At 51.1% G+C, this 19022-nt stretch overlaps 1 protein-coding gene across 5 annotated transcripts; it reads right to left on the bottom strand.

The window, feature by feature from the left end:
• Nucleotides 1-126: 126 nt before the first annotated feature.
• ninl (ninein-like) lies at nt 127-18931 on the bottom strand. Of its 5 annotated transcripts, none has more exons than XM_077582328.1 (31): nt 18191-18931; nt 17123-17326; nt 16615-16708; nt 16334-16512; nt 14366-14477; nt 13749-13813; nt 13532-13621; nt 12790-12945; nt 11948-12084; nt 11734-11874; nt 11415-11589; nt 10282-10392; nt 8550-8630; nt 8305-8452; nt 7464-7535; nt 7279-7376; nt 7135-7215; nt 6218-6345; nt 6000-6137; nt 4562-5314; nt 4247-4351; nt 4094-4163; nt 3916-4032; nt 3740-3826; nt 2817-2912; nt 2680-2739; nt 2518-2601; nt 2373-2456; nt 2132-2296; nt 1281-1394; nt 127-457 (listed from the first exon to the last, which is right to left on the bottom strand). In XM_077582328.1, the coding sequence occupies exons 1-31, from the start codon at nt 18227-18229 to the stop codon at nt 266-268; spliced, it is 4176 nt and encodes a 1391-aa protein (XP_077438454.1). In that variant the 5' UTR covers nt 18230-18931; the 3' UTR covers nt 127-265. The 5 variants fall into 5 exon arrangements, with proteins under 5 accessions (XP_077438454.1, XP_077438452.1, XP_077438456.1 ...); XM_077582326.1 differs by having other exon boundaries at nt 2680-2754; XM_077582330.1 differs by lacking the exon at nt 4562-5314 and having other exon boundaries at nt 2680-2754.
• Nucleotides 18932-19022: the final 91 nt, after the last annotated feature.

Here is a 19022-nt window from a genome sequence, read left to right on the forward strand (position 1 = left end):
CTTGGGCATTTTTGTCTGCCAAATGTGAAATTCTGGAAAAGTCCGGAATGACAAGAATATTGTGGATGGCGTGGGGGGGGCTTTGTCACGTGACGTCACGCGTGTTACTCGACGAAGACGCACTGCTGCTAAAAACATCTTTTATTGAAACACGATTGTCAAAGTGACGCGAAAAACGTCCTTTTCATGGAACGCGACGTCCAGAGTGGAGATGAAACTACAAAAAGGCTCATTTGGATATGAAAAAGTGTCACGTGCGCGTCGTCTACGTGTGCAGCGCGGCCGGCACGACGTCCCCGAGCAGCCGGTTGAGGGCGGCGACCTTCTCGTCCAGCAGCATTTTGTCCTGGTGGTGGTTTTGAAGGCGCCGCTCGGTCAGCTGCAGCGTTTTCATCAGCCGCGAGTTCTCCACGTAAAGCTCCTTCAACATCACGCTCGACTTGACGTTCTTCGCCATCTGCGGGCGGGCCAGAGCACAACGCGCCTTCGTTAAGACACGGGCGCCTTCACGCTTCGGCGAGCCGTCCAAAATCGTCCTTTGGTCATCCGGCTTGACGCGCCGTCACCGTGCGAATGAGCCGTTACAAAAGGAAAAGATCAATATTGGAGGTGAAGGCCAGCGTAAAGGACGCCTTTTATTTTCTAACTTCCTGTCGGCTGACAGTTTTATTTTGAAGGGAAAAGGATCATGGCTGACTTGACAGTAAACGGACCGTGAACGTCCGTCAATGACAGACAGCCATTTTTTCTTGACAATTGATGGGAAACTTGCCAGAAGGGAATTTTCGTCAATAAATTTGGCAACCTGTCAACGGCGGACACTCATCGCCGAATGACGGATTGATGATTACAAGGCGCTCGGGCTTGAAACATGACGATTGCCGAGTAACGGACGCGCCCACCTCGAGTGAAACAACACTTGACACATGGAAGCCTTTCCACATATTTGTGGGTTGAAGTTGAAAATGTTCCAGAGAAGTGCAGCCTGTGCTCCATTCGTTCCGCTACTCTGGCAAGCCCTTCTCCCATTGGCTGACAAGTTTCACTTCAAAATCTTGTATAATATATATATATATATATATATATATATATAATAAGTTGGTATGGGCTAAAATGCTCAGAGCGGACACGTCACAACGATTTCAAACCACATCAAGTGCTGGAAAGAACTTGACTTGAATGGCACGAATGCCTCCTCCCCCTTCTGGAAGATTTTCCTTTTTTTTTTTTTAAATTTCTCAACGACTCGTCACGTCGCGCTGGAAACGCGAGCGACTGACCTGCTGTTGGAGCTGCTGGACCTTCTCGTGCAGGACGGCGCGAGAAGCCTTCAGCTTGACTTCCACTTCCTGCGTCTTCTGCTGCGCCGCCGCCAGCGCCTTTTCGTGCTGCTCCTGAACGCAACACAATGCAAAAGCTACTGTGGATTTTACCATTAAAAAGGGGCGGGGCACCACCATTTTGCTGAACATCAAATATACAATCAATTGTCAGCATTTATAAGAAATGTAATCGCTAGCTAATCGGTGGTTGTGTTATGCTTTAGCTAATGCTATCTTGGTTGACTGTTCGCCAACGCTAAACAAGTCAATGCACGCACCGTTCTGCAACCTTTTTCACAGCTACTGGCTGCGCCGTTTACCTGGCATTGTAACATTGGAAATATGCCGGCAGAAAAGTTCAGCTTGCGTTGGGTCTGACCGGCGACTGCAGCGTTAGGCTGGTAGGACTACATTTCCCACGATTCTTAGACACGGAAGCAGGAAGTAGTTTCAGTTCCGGTAGGACAAGAACACGCCTGCTGCCAGTTAGATTAGTGGTATGACAATTGTGTGATTGACATGGCACAAACAATTGTCTTGCTGACGGGACGGCACGTGCGTAAAGGCGGGACAAAACGATGGCGCTGGCCAAATCCGGCCCTGACTTGAGCCGCAAAAATGATCTGGCGAGCACTAAGCTGCCGCAGAGCAGAAGAAAATCAGCAGAATGTTTTTCCATTAACTTACTAGATAGCACTTACTGGCTAATTAGCAAACCTGCTAGTTAGCATGCAGCTAAACGACTTAGCTACCATTTAGCCACTTGTTAGTTAGCACGTGGCTAGCTAACATCTGCACAAAGCGCTCACCTCCTTGAGATTGATGTGGGCGGAGTTCTGGCGAGCACGAAGCTGAAGGTCCTCCTCCATCTGCAGACTCCGCCTCTGCTTCTCCTGCAGCTGAGCCAGCAGCTGCTCCGCCCTCTCCCTGAGCCCCGCCCCTTCTTGACGCAGCAAAGCGAGCGCTGCGTCAGCCTGCGCGAGGAGTGGGGAGGGGTTACCATGGCAACGGCAGCAATGATGATGATGATGATGATGAAGGTTGGTCGACCTGCCCCTCGGCCTGCGTCCTGGCCATACGCGTGTGCGTCACTTGCGTGCTCATCTTTTGCTGATCGTCCAGCAGCTGCTGCACCTGAACACACGCGAGCGCGCATTAGGTCTACGCACACACACACACACACACGCACTCGCACCTGCTCGAGTAGTTGCTGGTTGTGCTGGTCTTTCTCCTCGCTGTCCTTCATCAACTTCCTGTTGTTGGACTCCGCCTCCTCCGCCTGCCACCAAACCAGACAAACACATCCGAGTCCGCCAACAGCCAATCACAGCGCGCCGTGCCTTTGAGGCGTCCTCACCTTCCTGTGCCAATCTCGTAACTTCCTGTGCAGGTCGGACACTTCCTGGGCGTGACTGAGCTGCAGATGCCCCGCCTACACGGTGAAAAGGTTGAAGGCGTCGTGCGACTGACTTTCATCCGTGTCACGTGACTTACCTCGTGGTCGCCAAGCACCGCTTCGCTCCGGAGCTCCGCCTCCATCATCTGCCTCTCAGCCGCCGCCGTGCTAAGCTCCGCCTCCGCCTGACTCAGCTGCGGTGCAGAACAACATCCGATTGGATGACGCGAACCACCAAAAAGCTTCGCAATTGCTTATAGGGGGCGGCAAAGCACTCTTTTTTTCCATTGGACAAAACGAAGCCCCTCCCCTCGATTCTTAATCAAGAGACAATTTGGAGTAATAACGACATCACACAATGGCGCTCTAAGATACGAGTTGAATTTGTGTCAAGACCACGCTCATAACTCAAATTTCCCCCTCGAGATGCAAAGATGAAAAATAACAAACATTTCTGTGAATAAAAATGTAACCCTAACATGAAAATGTCAGTCCTTAACATCAAGTGACATCACGAAATGCGACGTCAAGCATCCTGATTTCACGCTGCAATTGTTCCTTCTGGTGTTCCCGCCACCGGGTGGCAGCATAACGCAAGCATGCGGACACAACAACAAACGAGGATCCACCAGAGGATAAAGAATATATGCCCATGAGCGTTATTATTATTATTATTATTATTACAATGATCTGTCTTTGTTTAAATTTGCTAACAATGCTAACTGTTAGCATGTCAATGGTATTTTCCATCACATGTTAGCATTAGAGTACTAGCGGGACATTCTTAAGACAAGTTTCAGTTCTGCTCTTTTGGCTTTACTAAACTTCAGCTGACAATGGCAGCTTGAATCGGCCGCTATGCAAACAAAATGGCGCTCCTCTCGCAAGTTGATACTTGCAAGCCAAAGCACAAAAAAAAACAAAAAAACTCGTATCTGGAGAAACTCAAATCGCAGGGCGCCGCTGTATTCGCATTCCTGGTAGCTACGCCTACGCTAAGCTAGCTTAGCACCACGCCAACCTTGCGCTTGCAGCCGCTAAGCTCCTCCTCTAGCCGCTGCCTCTGCTCCCGTTGAAGCTCCGCCTCCTCCTCTTGCAGTTGCCGCACCTGAAGGGAGCACAGTGGCAGGGAAGATGACATGCGAGACCCCGGAAAGCCACGCGAGCCAGCGAGCGAGTGGGCGTCGGCCTCTTCACCCGATCCTCGCGTCCGTCCCGCCGCTCTCGTAGACGCGCGCTCAGATCGGCGTTGTCGGCGCTCAGCTGGGCGTTCCTGCCGCTCAGGCTGACCACTTCCTGTCGATACGCCGCCATCTGACAGAGGTCAGGCGTCACGGTCGGTCGGGGGTCAGAGGTCATCGTGGCACGTTCTCACCTCCCGGTGTAGATTGTCCACTTCCTGTTTGCTGCGCTCACGCTGCTGCTCCATCTCCTCCAACTTCCTCCTGGAACAAGAAACAACCAAATCAAAGACCCGCCGCTAGCTAGCGTTCCGTTAGCTTTCTGCTAAGGTTCAGAGGTCACTGGCCTCTTGTTGGCGACCTCCTCATCCAACTTGTCAACTTCCTGCTGCAGGACACAAAGTCGCTCCTGCAGGGCGGCATTGTCGGATTGCGCCTCCTCCAGGTGGGTCCTGCGTGCACACGCACACACAAATTAGCGGCGTGTGCGTGTGCGAGGAAGACGTCCATGCTGGTGATTGGGTTAGTCATGATGATGATGATGATGATGATGATGATGATGATGATGATGATGATGATGATGTGCATTGTGGGACGGCGTTGGCGCGATCACACGATCATGGAGGTTACAGGCGGCGGGAGCGGCATCATGCTCCACAAACCTTGCAGGAGCCTTCTGGTCCCGGTTCCGGTCCCGGTCCTGGAGCAGCAGAACCAGGTTTTCCATCTCCACAAGTTGCTTCTTCATCTTCTGCTCAAAGTCTTCCGTGCGTTGGGCTTGTCCCCGCATCTCCTCTTCCATCTCCACAATCTGAGCGGCGAGCTGGTCGGCCATGTTCATGTAGCCACGCCTCTCCAGCCTCAAGCGGACGAGCTCCTCTTTGGCGCACTCCAACCTGCGGCCGAGCCGCCAGACGGTGCCGCGCTCCAGCTTCAGAGCCTCCCGCGCCCGCACAAGTTGCACCTGGAAGCCGTCTGGCCCGGGGGCTCGCTCTTTGCGCTCCATCGCTTCTCCCGGGACCTCCTCGAGTCTCCGCGGCCGGACCGGCTCCTCCCGGTCCACGACACGGTTTTGCGAGGAGACGTTCTCCTGCGGTGGCCCCTCCCCCTCGGAGTGTTGTAGCGCTTTCTGTGGCTGAGCGCGCCACCTGCGGGCCTGCGTGTCCCGCCGCCGCTCCCTCACGAGACGCACCTCCTCCTCCAGCCTCGTCTTTTCCCGCTGGAGACGTTCCTCCTCATCCAGTTTCCTCGCCTTCCCTTCCTCCTCCTCCATCTTCTTCTTCTTCTTCTTCTTCTTCTTCTTCTTCTTCTTCTTCTTCTTCTCCTGCTCCAGCCACCTCCTCTTGTCCCAGCGCTGGAGGTGCAGCAGGCGGCGATGCAGCCTCATGTGCGAGAGCTGGCGCGCCGCCTCCTCCCTGCTCACAACGCCACAACGTGACCTTTGGCACTCAAAAAGTCTCCACCCATTTTCCCATCATGAAACCAGCTTTCCATTTTCTGAAAACGCGATTTCACACGGACCGTTGGCCGGCCGCGGTCGCGAGGGCGTCGCCAGCCTGGACGACATCTCCGTGTCTTCAGCGTTGAAGAGCCGCGGGTCGCCACCCGTCAAAAAAAAGCTTCTGCGTCACTCAATGCCTGAAAACTGCGACCAATCACAAAATTCGAACGCGCGTCCACGTCCACCTGGAAAAAACATCAAAAGGATTTTCCATGTTGTGGAGGTGACGGCGGCTCTTCCTGATCGTTCGGCTCACGTTTAATGTCAGTAAAATTTGTCCACATTTTCGCAGGTTGAAGTTCACAAGTGACGATTGGTCGCGGTTTTCGGACGCGGACAAAGCACGGCGAGCGAAGCGTCATGCTGCCGTCCTTCCTGCCATGACGAACACAAACAAGTAGGCCACGCCCATAAAAAATGGCCGCTACAACTTGTCACCAAAAAAAGATGCGTTTTTCTGTGGTGGAGGTTTTAGTGGCGACGTCATTTTGCCAAGTTCAGCCCATTCAACGAGGCCATATCAAAAAATAAAATAAAAAAAGACACAAAAGTAAAACACAAACGAGGGAAATGTGAAGTGCGATGACATCATCACCCACCTGACCATCATGACTTCCTGGTCCATCTTGAGCTTAAGCTCCGCCTCCAGCTGATCCTTTTCGGCGCTCAGCCTCTGGACCAGGTTTCCGATCTCCCGGGCGAAGTTCTGCTCCGAGTCGGCTCGCTCCCGCTGCATCCTGGGAAGCCAAGCCGCTGGCTTGCTGACCACGCCTCCAAAAATGCGGCGGCGCCGGCGGCAGACGCTGTTGTGGCTCACCTGCGCTCCTGCTCGGACCACCAGCCGCCGTGTTGGAGCTGATTGTGAAGTTTGTCCAGCGCCTCCTTCGCAATCTTGGCCCGACGCTCCGCCTCCGCTTTCTGATCCTCCAGCTCGCTGATTTCCAGCTGGAACGTCAAGGACACGTCAAGGACACGCCAAGGACACGTCAAGGACACGTCAAGGACACGTCAAGGACACGTCAAGGACTTTTCATGAGACACGGCTGAAGAAAGTCTCCATTTGCTGTTCCCTCAAAACAACTCCAAATACAGCCATTACTAGCTAACGCCCTGGCAACAAAAGTGAGTACACCCCGACGGGAAAGTGTCCAAATGGTCTCGGCCATGGAGTTGAGCAGATCTTGACAGGTTGCCACCGGAACCCTCTTGCGCAGAACTTTGGTTTGAGGATGCCCGCAGATGTTCAATAGGGTTTAGGTCTGTGTCTTGAGCATCGTGTTTGGGCTGATTAGCATGTGGGAGGGGCTTCATCACGTTTCATTCACGCTTTGTTGCTGTGCGTGACGTCGGCAAGACAACTTCGTGCTTCTCACCTGCTTGCCGCCACACACACTTGACACCATCTCAACCAAATCCATGCGTCTCGGTCTCATCAGACCACGCTTCCAGTAATCTGCTTGTCTTCAATTTCTTTTGTATGACTTTTTTCCCATAGAGGTGCGCTCACTTTTGTTGCCAGCTCTTCATGGCTGCATTTTTTTGAAGCAACAACAAACGAACTTTTTGTGGTTTTCAAGTGTTGATGTCGCATCAAAAGATCTCGTCTGTGATGACTTTTGTGAGCTGGCGTATCGCGTGACAGGTCGCGTGACAGGTGACGCGACACGCGCGTGACATCATCTGACGCCAGCACACGTCAGGTGTCGCGTCAGGTGTCACAGAACGGCGGCCGACCTTGAAGGCCTGCGCGATGTCCTTGCGTTCCACGTCCATGCTCCGCCTCATCCGGTCCAGACTGCGCTCGTAGTAGTTGACCTGAGGATGAGGAAGACGAGGATGAAGATTGAGGCGGGCGGAGACGAGAGCGCGCCGGCTCACCTGCGTCTCCATCTGGATGCGGATCTGCTGCATCTCCTGCTTGTGTTTGGCCTTCAGCTTCTCCAGCGCGAATTCCGTCTCGATGCTGACGGCCGCCGCTGTCGACGGCAAAAGTCAAGCGCCGTTTACGGCTTTCGGCCGGAGATGGCGTCGCCGGCCGAAAGCCGTAAATGTGAAGAACTGACTTGCGTCGTCCGGATGGTTTGCGGCGCGGCCAGGAGAAGACGAGCGACGCTTCATGTCGTCCTCGTCCTCGTCTGAAATGGACAAAAGGCACAAGCGTTGACCAGCAGTTTTCATGGAAAGAGACGCGTCGCACCGACGCTCGCTCACTGACGGCCATCTTCCAAACCCGCGTCTGCGTGGGTGCGTTTGCACGCGCAACCCATCCGACTGGCTGGGCAGGAAGTGGAATCCAGTTTGTGATGACGCAACTTTGTCACATTCCGAGTCAAGCCGCGTTTTGCCAATTTGCGAGCGTGCTTCGTGCTTTGCTCTTCTCCGATTGGCTGCTCACTTGCAGCTGAAAATCTCCACCAATGAGCTCAAAGGGGACAACATTGCTCAAAACGCTCACCTTTGAAACGCCTGAAAAACGTCCACTTGCCGAGCGCAATTCTTGTTTTTCCCATTTTTTCCTTCTGGAGTATTTTCCAGGCTCATTCTCATGTTTGATTTGAAAATGACAAAGATGGCGGCCACGCGTCACGTCAGTCGTTTCATGTTGACAAGATCAGATGATAAGTTTGGACGATGATTTCCCATTCGATGCCTTTATGGAAGTTTGGAAGAAACTTTTTCTTTTCCGCATCGTTGCTCGTTTGACAAAAGAAAGGTTTGAGTTAGCCGGCGACGCCCACGTTGACATCCAGACGCGGAGCTTCCGTCAATATCGCCGGAAGCTCCGCCTCTGGTCTGGGCCCATCGCCAGCTACGCCATACTTCATTTTGCACGCTGACTGACACGCATGCAATCGTGTCGCGCCGCTTTCAAAGAAAGGTCAACCAGACAGGAAGTGACCTCACCAGAGTCAGACTCGCTGGCAGACGGCGCTTCAGAGGAGCTGAGCGCGACGGCGGCGGCGGTGGCGGTGGCGGCGCCAGCTGACTTCCGGCAACTCCTCTTTAGAATCTCCAACTCGGAGCTCAGCTCGTCGTTTTGGTCCCGGAGCTCCTGAACGCATCACCAAAGGACGCTCGCGTCAGCAGGCTGGTCACGTGACACGCGTCGGCGTCACGCGACAGCAAATCAAAGGAAAAGCTCGTCTTACTCTGCAGCGCCGCTCGCAATCGTCCAGGAGTCGCTCCAGTTTGTCTTCGGGGTTGAGCGCGGCGCCGGCGAAGCCGCCAAACTGTCAATCAGACGAAGGGCGCTCGGTCGGTCGCTCGCTCGCTCGCTCGGTCGCTCGCTCGCTCGGTCGGTCGGTCGGTCGCTCGCTCGCTCGGTCGGTCGCTCGGTCGGTCGCTCGGTCGCTCGCTCGCTCGGTCGGTCGCTCGGTCGCTCGCTCGCTCGCTCATCCATCTTTGATGAGAGCTCACCCGACACCGCCCGGATGAGGTCATGTGACCTCCGTGTCTCCAATTGCAACCTCACCAGGCAGGACGGCCACGTCGCGTTCGAGCTTCCAAGCGGCTCAATCATCAATTTCAATTCGATTCACTTCAAAACGTGAATTTCATTCTTTAAAAAAAATACAATGAAACGAAAGGTGTCAGAAAGAAGTCAAACTTACGATACTTGCCGCTGATCAACACAAAAACACGAATAAATAAGACGCTTTCAATGTAAATATTCCATCAAATAATTCAACAGCATCAACTTGTGCTGCATATTTTTGCCAGTAATTGTGCTTTTTTTTTTGTTTTACATTTTCGAAAAATATAAATAGACTGAGAAGATTTTGTTTTACAATCCAGAGCTTTCTTTTTGTTTGTTTCTGTATTTAGCTTTGGACAAAATGTCGGCTCCTCTTAATTTGTACTCACTTTCCCTTTTTATCATTTTTGTTTGTAAATTAAGCGGCGACATTTCCTGATGGGCAAAATTTGTACAATATTGGAAGGCGGTTCAACTCCAGCAACTCATTCAATATGAATCTTTTTAGTTGTATGAATATTGGCTGAGTGCCATCTCTGTATCCGAAAACCACACCAATAAGACGTTTGTGTCAAAGAAAGATGGGTTGAGTGTCGCTTCTTGTCAAGAAGACGTCAATGCAAGAAGTCGGCTGTGGAACAAGCCATGAATTCTACGACAATAACAAAGCATTCTTATTCAATGATTGTTTGACGTTCCCACGGCCAATGCTTGGTGACGCCTTCAATTTCACAAATTCCGTATGCGCTTTTCCATCAACATGTCCTTGTAAAAAAAAAGAAAAGTCTTTCCCGTCCGTCACGTGACGTCGGCGAGGAGGCTCGCAATTGGCTCAGCGTTTCCTTTCCTGACACCGACTAAAAGAACGTTTCATTTTTACGAGGCTCAAGCTTCCACGTAAGCGTCTTGACAGACACGTGCCAGTAGATGGCGGCGTTGTGTCACTGCGGATCGGAGACGAGCGCAGTTTTTCAGTTGAAGAGAAAACAAAACCAATCTTGGCAAAGTCAGACAACATTCGGCACGCGACGCGACGCCCCGACAGGCTTCGCTTGCAAACGTCAACTGTTATTTGGACGTCAACCAAGTTTTGATTGTTCTTAAAATGTCCCTTTTCGACTTCGATCCCAAATGGATGATTTTGGCGAAGCCAAGCTCGTCTTCTCCTGCTGAAGCAAGAAACAAACAAAAAACGATTCCTAGTGAAAGTCTCGTCTTTCGTCTGCCAAGATGGACGAGTGCGATTCCGTCCCTAAATATGTTTTGCGTCGCATTTCTTTTGCTCGGGACGCCAAAGCGCATCACTTGCCGGCGTCATGGGCGGCGTGCCGGCCGACCGTCCCGCCGTACGGCAGACATCCGAAAACACGTCCGTCCTTGACCTTCCTCGTCGGATGTGAAATCACCTTGTGCTGCATCAGCTGCTTCAAGTCGGCGTGCAGACGTTGGGCGCCGCTTTCCGCCTCGCTCAGCCGGCGCTTCCCATCGGCAAGCTCCTCCTCCAGACGGGCCGTCTCCTAAGCAACACATTTGCGGACATTCAACGGGAAGGCTGGAGGGAAAAACTTTGAAGCACGAGATGCTTCCAATTGGTCAAGCCGCGTTGTGGGAGGAGTTTGTCCTAACGACTATCAGGAAGTTTTAATATGTGCAAAATGTCGCCATGGGGAAAATTGCTCCCAAGATGAATTGGAGGATTTCAATTTCAAATGGGAAGAATGTGAAACTGATTTGTTCAATTGTCTCATTGAGAAGGAATATTGTAATGGCTGAAAATGGTTTCCAATTCAATGAGCTGATTTCAATTTCAAAGTAAATGAATGATAAACAATTCTGTCTCATTTGAAGGGATGGCGGGAAAACGGTCAAGATTTGGAATGGGGGGGAAATACTCGCAATATGTTGAAATTGGAATGATGATGATGATGATGATGATGATGATGATGAATTGTGTGGAAGGAGAAGCATTTGAAAACAATGGGAGGAGTCAAAAATAGGACGAAAAAAATGGCGGTTCAACTTCTAATTGTCTTGAAATGAAAATGAAAATGAAGAGAAATGCTTTGCACAAACCAGATTCCTTTTCTTTTTCCTTTTTGTTCTTTTGGCCATTTTTGGATGCAATGGCTTGCAAAAATAACGTCACCAAGATGAGAAAAGAAAAAAAAAAGCTCAATGTCTCGCGCATGCAGTTCATGTGTCGGTGTGCCTTAAAGGGGCGTGGCCTAGTGAGCCCGATTCAGCCGGCTGGGCTAAAAAGCGACTGTGGCTCTCCTTGCCCACATGTCAGGGCATAACGAACCATTTGCTTTCTTTTCATTTGAGTGTCCGCGTAGCTGAAGCGGGCACGCACGCGCGAAACTCACATTTTGCCTCTAAATACAAAAAAGGAAAATAACTCAGAAGTGAAAAAAATGCACTCGTAAGTAGGATTGTCAAACGAAAAATAAAAAAAGGTGGAAAAAGGTTGAAAATGTGACGATTCATAAGTCACGATCCGGCACGGCAAAGACTTGATATTTTTGGTGAGGTGCCGCACCTGCGCCGCGCCGCCAAGCTCCTCCCGTAGCTCCGCCTCCCGCGCCTCCAACACACTCAGTTGCCGTCGCAGTTCTCCGCGTTCTTGTTCCAGCTGCTGCGCGACGGCGTCGCACTCCTGCTCCGCTTGGCCGCGCTGCGCCGACAACCGCTCCCGGAAGTCCCGCTCCAGCTCTCTGCCAATCACAGAGCAGCATCAAGCGCCAGCGACCAATCACCGCCAAGGGAGCCGGCCGGCGTCCCATCGGGCAACGGCAAAGTGCGGTCCGGGGGCCATTTGCCGTCCGGCATATGCGCCATCTGGCGATCAGCGAGGTCACCTGATCCTGGTCCGGTTGAGCGCCTCCATGCCGGCGAGCCGCTCGTCCGCCTCGCGCAGTAGCTGCAGGTTCCGAAGCTCCGCCCTTTCCAGGTCGGCCTTGGCCTTGTCCCGCTCGCCGCGCGCCCGCTCCGACCGCGCCCTGAAAGCACGTCAGCGCGGCGACGGTGAAGCCCGGCCGGAGGGGGCGGCGCCGACGAGGCGGACGTACTCACCGCAGGTGCTGGATTTCATTCTTGTAGCAGATGAGCGCCACCTGGTGGATTGCGTTGCCGCTGACCAGGAGTTCGTTGTCCAGGGCCAGCGTCAGCTCGCACAAACTCACGCGCTCCTCCGCGGAGAAGTCCAGCGTCTGCACAAACAACTCAACTACTCCTGCGACCTCCGCCAAGGAAAATGCCGACTATGGAAATGCAACTTTGAACCCGTCTAGACTCGCTGCTGATCCGGATGAAAGAATATTTCTTCCTTTCGCACAATCGTCAACTCGAGATACTCGAGTTGAATTTGTCCTGGGGCCACGCTTGTAACTCAAAACACTCGTATCTCAAATTCCCCACTGAAATGAAGGAAATCACCAGAGGTGGCAAATCCAGGTCCAGAAAGTAAAAACCCTGCCACAGCTTGATTTTAGCCCCTGATGCTAGCTAGCTAGCAGATAAACGAGCACCATGGGAGCTAGCTAGCACCTGAAAGTAAAAAGCCTGCCACAGTTTGGCTTTAGCAGGTAAACGAGCACGATGGGAGCTAGCTAGGGAGCTAGCTAGCTAGCGCCTGGGGCTAAAGCCAAACTGTGGCAGGGTTTTGACTTTCTGGACTTGAATTTGCCACCTGTGAAAATCACCACTTTCCACGCTAATGTTAGCATGCCAATGGCATTTTCCATTTCCTGTTAGCATTAAGCTAGCAGGCTGTTCTCATTGGCAACCTAGTTTGCTGATTTTAAATCAATTATTGTTCAATAAAATCAAGAGTTTTCTGTTTAGTTTGAAAGTGGGGGCTCCTTTTTTTGGAGGGGGGGGGGGGTGCTGTCGGTATCTCAAAGTGGCAGACTGACCTGCAGGATGTCCCGAGCGTTGCGTACGCCCTCGTCGGTCCAGAGGGCCACGAGTCTCTCGGGGCTGGCGCATCCCGAACCGTCGTCCAGCCGGCTCAGGACTTTTGGACCCGGCGAGGCGCGCAGCGGCGACCCGTCCTCCCGCGGCGCCGGCGTCTGCATGTGGAACATGGCGGTTAGAAAAGGCCACCGCTCCTTTCAGCTCAGCGGCATGTGACTGAAGATTAACGAGCTGTTATGTGCGTGCGGTCACGTGACCCGGATTAAGAAGGTCGGCCGTCGGGTCAGCTGACCTGGGCGGAGGAAGATCTGGCCTTGCTGACCCACGTTAAGAAAGCGCAAGCCGCCATGCCGCCGACGTTTGTTTGAGCAGCCCCACGTTGGCCTGCTCAGTCTGCAGATGAGGCCCCGCCCACCCGATTGGCCCTGCCTTCTGATTGGACGACGCCTTTGGGTGTGCCTTGTCAATTTTGACCTCACATTTGCTGAGGAGGACTTGAACCCTTTGCTTTGACCTTTGACCTTGCTATTTGTACTCAACTGTGTCAAAATGGCGCCCTCTCCTGTCATGTTTGCGGCGAGGACGCATTTTTGTGCCTGTGTGTGTTTGTCGCGTCTTGTCTTGCTTCACACATGATGATGATGACGATGATGACTTTTCTTCATCACACAACTTTTAGCTCCACAGATGAACAAAATCAATAACTGTCAATCAAGCCTGTGATGAGGCGACGCGTCTGACCCTGTGCGGTGTGGAGCAGCAGATGGGGGCGGAGCCACACAGAAGGTTCTGGAAGTGCGCAAGTGTGAACTGCTCCAACTCGCCGTGCTCCTGTAGGGGTCAAAGGTTAGCATAGCATTAGCCAGGAACAGGAAGCCAGAATCGCAACAATCGGGAAATGTGTCTACGTTAGCGGGAGCCAATAGAAACCCACGTCTACCGGTGGGCGGAGCCTGACCTGAGCGCACGGCTGTCCTCCAATCAGGCGATCGCATGCCGACTCCTCCTCTTCATGCTGGGAAGCTGCCGTACCAGAGCACATTCGGCAGGTGAACACGCTGCCTGGCTCCAAATTCACAAGGCGGCGCCCTCCGAAGGCCGCAATTTGGGGGCCGCGTGACGTCACGCCCGGCGCCACGCGACAGCACGCACGGACTTACGCATGTCGTAAGTCGGTCAATGCGCTACCGACAAGCAGCAGCGACAACGCGTCGGGAGGTGACGTCATGCGGCCCACAAATTTGCTCTTGTGCATTTGGGCTTTTATGGATGCTAATGCTAAACACAAAATCGAAAACAATGGTCACTTTTTTTTTAATGTGAAGCCTTCACACTGTTAGATGAGGCCTCGTGATGATTCGTTAGGTGACTTGAGCCAGGCCGTTGTGTCACATGGGCTTGGCTGAGCCACCCCCGCCAAGACAGTATAAGAGTAGAAAGCATTTGGAATAGTTTAGACCTTCTTCCGCATAGTCCTCTGCTCATTACTGACTGTTAGTTTAATATTAAGATACAAGAAGGAACGTGAAAGTTCCCAGCACGGACAAAAGTAGAAGTGAAAACAATCTCAAATACCTTTTGGCTGAAAGTCCGCCCAGGTGGCGTCCGCCCGGTTGGCGTCCGCCCAGGCGGCGTCCGCCCAGGCGGCGTCCTTGCCCCGCGCTGCCTCCTCGTCCCACTTCAAGCTCTGCACACAAAAGGCAACATCTGCGTCACGCGCGTCGCGTGCTCATCACACGTTGATGGTCACGTGTTTGTCGCCTTTCCGACACGTCGCCATGTGTTGCTCACGGATGTTCATGTTCCCATCACGTGTTGATTGCGCGCTGGTCACGTGCTGCCATTTGTAATAACAAGCAGCCCAAGTTGAAGCAAAGTTGACTTTGAACACGAGCGTATTCGTGCGTGTCAAATGTGGCGTGTGTGATTTGAGGTGGAAAAGCAGCTCGTTGGTGGGAAAACCACAAGCGGCGGACTTGAAAGCTGCTCAACTTCAGACAAATGTTTTGCGCTGGATGTGAAAATGTTTTGTTGTTGGCAACGATCTCACGCACGAGAAGCTTAAAGAAGCAATGCCACTTGTGTGCATTCCCACAAAGTGTGTCAATGTGCGTGCGTGTGTTTTACTATGCTGGCTCCACAGCAGTGTTAGCTTCAATGCTAACACAAGACTTTCAACTCATGTTGCCACCATCGCAAAATTCTTCCTCTTTCCTCACTTAAAGTATCGGAATAACAGGGATGAACCGATACCGGCCTTATTTCAATGTATCGAGTACTTGGGAAGGCTGCCAATAGCAGCCATCGATACTTAAGGCAAAACAAACAATCTGACATGGAGTACATCCTCCTCCAGAAGACAAGAGAGCAACATTTTTCAAACAGCGGCCGTGAAAAGCATTGGCGCATTTCAAGCGCTCCTTACGTTGCGGCGCCATTTTTCGCTTCGCTGCCTTCACTTGCACTCCAGCAGGAATGCGGAGACGAAGGACCCGATGCGGACGGCTTGCCAAGACTGGAAGGCTGCAGCGCCCAAAGCCAAAATCTTTTTGGGCCAGGATCCTTCTGGAATCAGCGGCGAAACACAAACATCTGCTGTGGGACGGACGGAATGCCACGTGCGCAACAACAAAAATGGCAAGCTTTGATTTGGAGCGGCCGCCCGTCAACATCCGGCGCCGGCGTTCCTCGCATCGTTCTCAACGACGTCTCAAAGGCGGCAAATTTTTTTCCAGATTTTTGGTGCGTCGTGTGATATCAAGTTGAGAAAATCTGTCCAACAATTGGAGTCAAACAGCAGAAGGAGATGATTTGTCAACAGATCTTTTGCTCGGGTCTCCATCTCGGAGAAGGAAGAACTTCCTCTATTGGCTTGAAAATCGCCAACAATAAACTGACAATATTCTTCTTCCTTTGCACCTGCGCAACTTTACAGTCTCATACTGCCTCCTGGTGGCCAAGGCAGGCACGCCAGCACATGACATCAGCAAGTGACCCAAAAATCTTCATAAAATGCAGATAAAACATTCAACATGCGTTTTATATGAAACGGGGGCATCCTGCAAAAATCCCAAATATGGAAAAATATTGAAAGGGAAGAAAAAAAGGCCAATCCGCGGCTGCTGAACTGTGAGTACGCAGGGGTCAACTGTCATCTCAAGTTGTAATATCAGCATTCACCTCTAGATGGCAAACATGTCTTGGTTGCATGTTTTGTTGCTGATATGGAACGTTATGGAGGAGCGATCAATAATGTGCACATTTTCTGTGAGTTGATTTTTGTGAAAAAATACAAAATGAGTTTGTGCACTTAATGTTGGTTTGTCGTCTTTAAATGCTCATTTTAATAATACAGAAAAGTTACTAAAGTGCCAGTATATTGTTATTTTCCTCTTTTTTGTGGTTGAGATACGAGTGTTTTGAGATACAAGCATGATGGCGGGACAAATTCAACTGGCATCTCAAGGCGCCACCATCTTTAACCTCAGCATTCGCACACGAAGCCCGAACGCCGCCGCGGGTGTTGTCATGACAACGACTCACCTCCACACTGTCCAGTGAGGTCGATCGGCGCACTTTGGGCCCGCGGACCCTCGCCGGCGACGAGCGGGCGGCACCGCCGGTGGACGGCGCCGGTCGCGACGGCGTCACGTCGGGACGCGAGCGGCGTCCGTAACGCTTTTCGCCCATCACGAACTTTGGCTGCACTTCGTCGGCAACAACTGCACACACGCACGCACACGCACGCACACGCACGCACACGCACGCACACGCAGGACGTCAACAAAGCCGGCATGTGACCGATTAGCCTCAGCGCTCCTCACCTGGCTGCAGGTAGCTGCTGTCGTCATCGGATGTCAAGTCCAGCGAACGAGACAAAACGTCCACAAATTTGTCTTTGAAGGCCTCAAAGTCGACCTGAGGGTCAGAAGCACACGTCACGCGAGTCACGTGACCGTCAGCGCGTCCTGACTAACGAGTCATCCCTTAATTAATGGACAAGCATTTTGATCATCGATTCCGTTTCAACAGGAAATCGTCTCCACTTTCTGTCGTCCAGCAGGACCGATCGTCTCGGACATTTGCAAACATCTGCTTTGACTTTCAAAAATGTCGGCCGATGTTCTGACGGACGTTACGAAGCAAACCAGGATGCATTTCCGGCATCATCAATCTGTAACGATGTCGGAATCGTTTTTTTGTTCGATTCATCCAACAAATGGGAAAACATAATAAAGCGATGATGAAAGGAAAGTGTCGCTGCAGGCCTGCTACACGTAAGCACAAAAGCTGTGAGCTGAGGTCACGACCTCTGCTGTCCCGTGAGCTCACCCTGGCGTAGGCTCCTCCCCCTCCCAGCAGCGAGTCCAGCACGAGCGGCAGTTGAGCGTCCAGATGCAACTTCCTGCACAGCGCCGTCACTTCCTGCGGGCCCAGGAAGCCCGAGGACGCCGTGTCACAGCTGTCAAACTCCGCCTTCAGCTGGGCCACGTAGCCGCTTTGCTCCGCCTCCTCCATGCCGCCCGCCGCATCACGCTGTCGTGAGATTGCGCAACATGATATCATCACGCAACACGTGTCATCGACTGACAATCATCTGCTCTTTTTTCTTCATTTCATTTCTTCTTGCTTTTCTTTTGGAAAAAAAACTTTTTTTCTTGATCACTCAATCAAAAATGCCAAATGTCTGACAAACCCTGTCATGGTATGAAAACATCAACCCTTCCTATTTGTGGGGGATCCAGACCAGACCGCAAATCGATAAAATCCACGTATAACTCCCCCCATTGAAATTTGAAAAATTCTTCACAAAACACTGAAAAACATTCACCACACATTTGCTAAGAAAAACTGAGGGAAATTAATTTAAAAAAATGTTTTTTTAAACTGGAAAAACAACTAATATATATAGAAAAATATTGTGTGTGTGTGTGTGTGGGGGGGTCTGCGAATCCGCGGGTGCCAAACCGCTAGTAAGCAGAGGTTGACAATAAACTCAACTGGATGGAAAGAAATGGGCTTTATTAATAATCGGGTATTTTGTACATGCACTGGTCAATTGTGTGTGTGTGTGTGTGTGTGTGTGTGTGTGTGTGTGTGTGTGTGTGTGTGTGTGTGTGTGTGTGTGTGAGTGAGTTTCGAGGGTCTGGGGGCTGAAGGTCTCCATGGTAACGAGGCGCGCGCGAAGGGAACAAAAGAAAACGAAAAAAAACCCGAACAGATTGAAAAGTTTAAAAAGTAAATAAAGAAGACAAGCTGGAAGACGTTTCAAACTGGACCGAGCTGATGCGTCGTCCCCACTGAACTCGAACGACGACTTGTTCCGTTAGCCATTGGTTGCGTTATTTGGTAAACGAGATAGTGACCGAGCTCGTTCGTGAGTGAGCTTGTGCGTCTTACCGAAGTCAAGTAAACTTGTTTTTCATGCTTTTGTTTCATCCACGCTTCTTCTTGTCTTCTTTCTCTTCTCGTTCACCGGCAGAGCAAGTCCTCGAAGAGAGGATGCTACTTCCGGTCACGTTCCAAAACAAAGCCATAGGGTTCAACTCACAGCAACACCAAGCAAGATTAGCAGCACACAACTTTGATGTTGAACCATTTCAGATAAAACATACAACAAAAACACATTTAAAGTTGCGATCATATTCTTAGTCATCTTGAAGTTGCACGTTTAATCTAATTCAACTTCCGGCAGCCAGTGAGCGTGTTGCAGTACAGGTTTGAACCACTTGGGGACGCCACGCAACCCAGAAGGGACAAGAGGCGTGGAGCCCGTGACGTCACACTTAGACCGGAAAGTGCTGAATCGCAAGAATTCATTCTCATCTTTGACTTTTCATTCATTTAAATATCATTCAAGAGCCAATGAGTTTATAAAGTGAATACCAAATTGTTCATAATAATATATGTGAAAATGTTGCCTATATTTTTTCACTTACAATAAGTAGAATGTTTGGTTGATGAATACAAAATAAAAGTAAATAAATAAATAAATGTCAAATGCGCAAAACTGTTCTTTCCTCATTTTCAACGGCCAATAATTAACCTAAAGTGATTCTATAGACAATTGCTGAATAAAATAACACACATTTGTGAAATACATAATTATGCACATGCATTTAATAAAGATTATTTGAAAGTTTTGTTTTGTATTTAACTATGTACAGTGTGTAATTAATGTGTAACTGAACCAATTTCATGAAGAGAAAAATAATAAATACATAAGTGCACA

The sequence above is a fragment of the Vanacampus margaritifer genome, chromosome 12 (genome assembly GCF_051991255.1).
Source record: "Vanacampus margaritifer isolate UIUO_Vmar chromosome 12, RoL_Vmar_1.0, whole genome shotgun sequence".
Lineage (NCBI taxonomy): Eukaryota > Metazoa > Chordata > Actinopteri > Syngnathiformes > Syngnathidae > Vanacampus > Vanacampus margaritifer.

Coding starts and splice junctions, on each gene's coding strand:
- ninl (XM_077582326.1), bottom strand. CDS start 18,229: ATGAAACAAAAGCATGAAAAACAAGTTTACTTGACTTCG. Junction 8,631..10,281: donor AGCAGCTGATGCAGCACAAG/GTGATTTCACAT, acceptor TCTGATTGACAG/TTTGGCGGCTTCGCCGGCGC. Junction 2,602..2,679: donor TACGAGATTGGCACAGGAAG/GTGAGGACGCCT, acceptor GTTTGGTGGCAG/GCGGAGGAGGCGGAGTCCAA.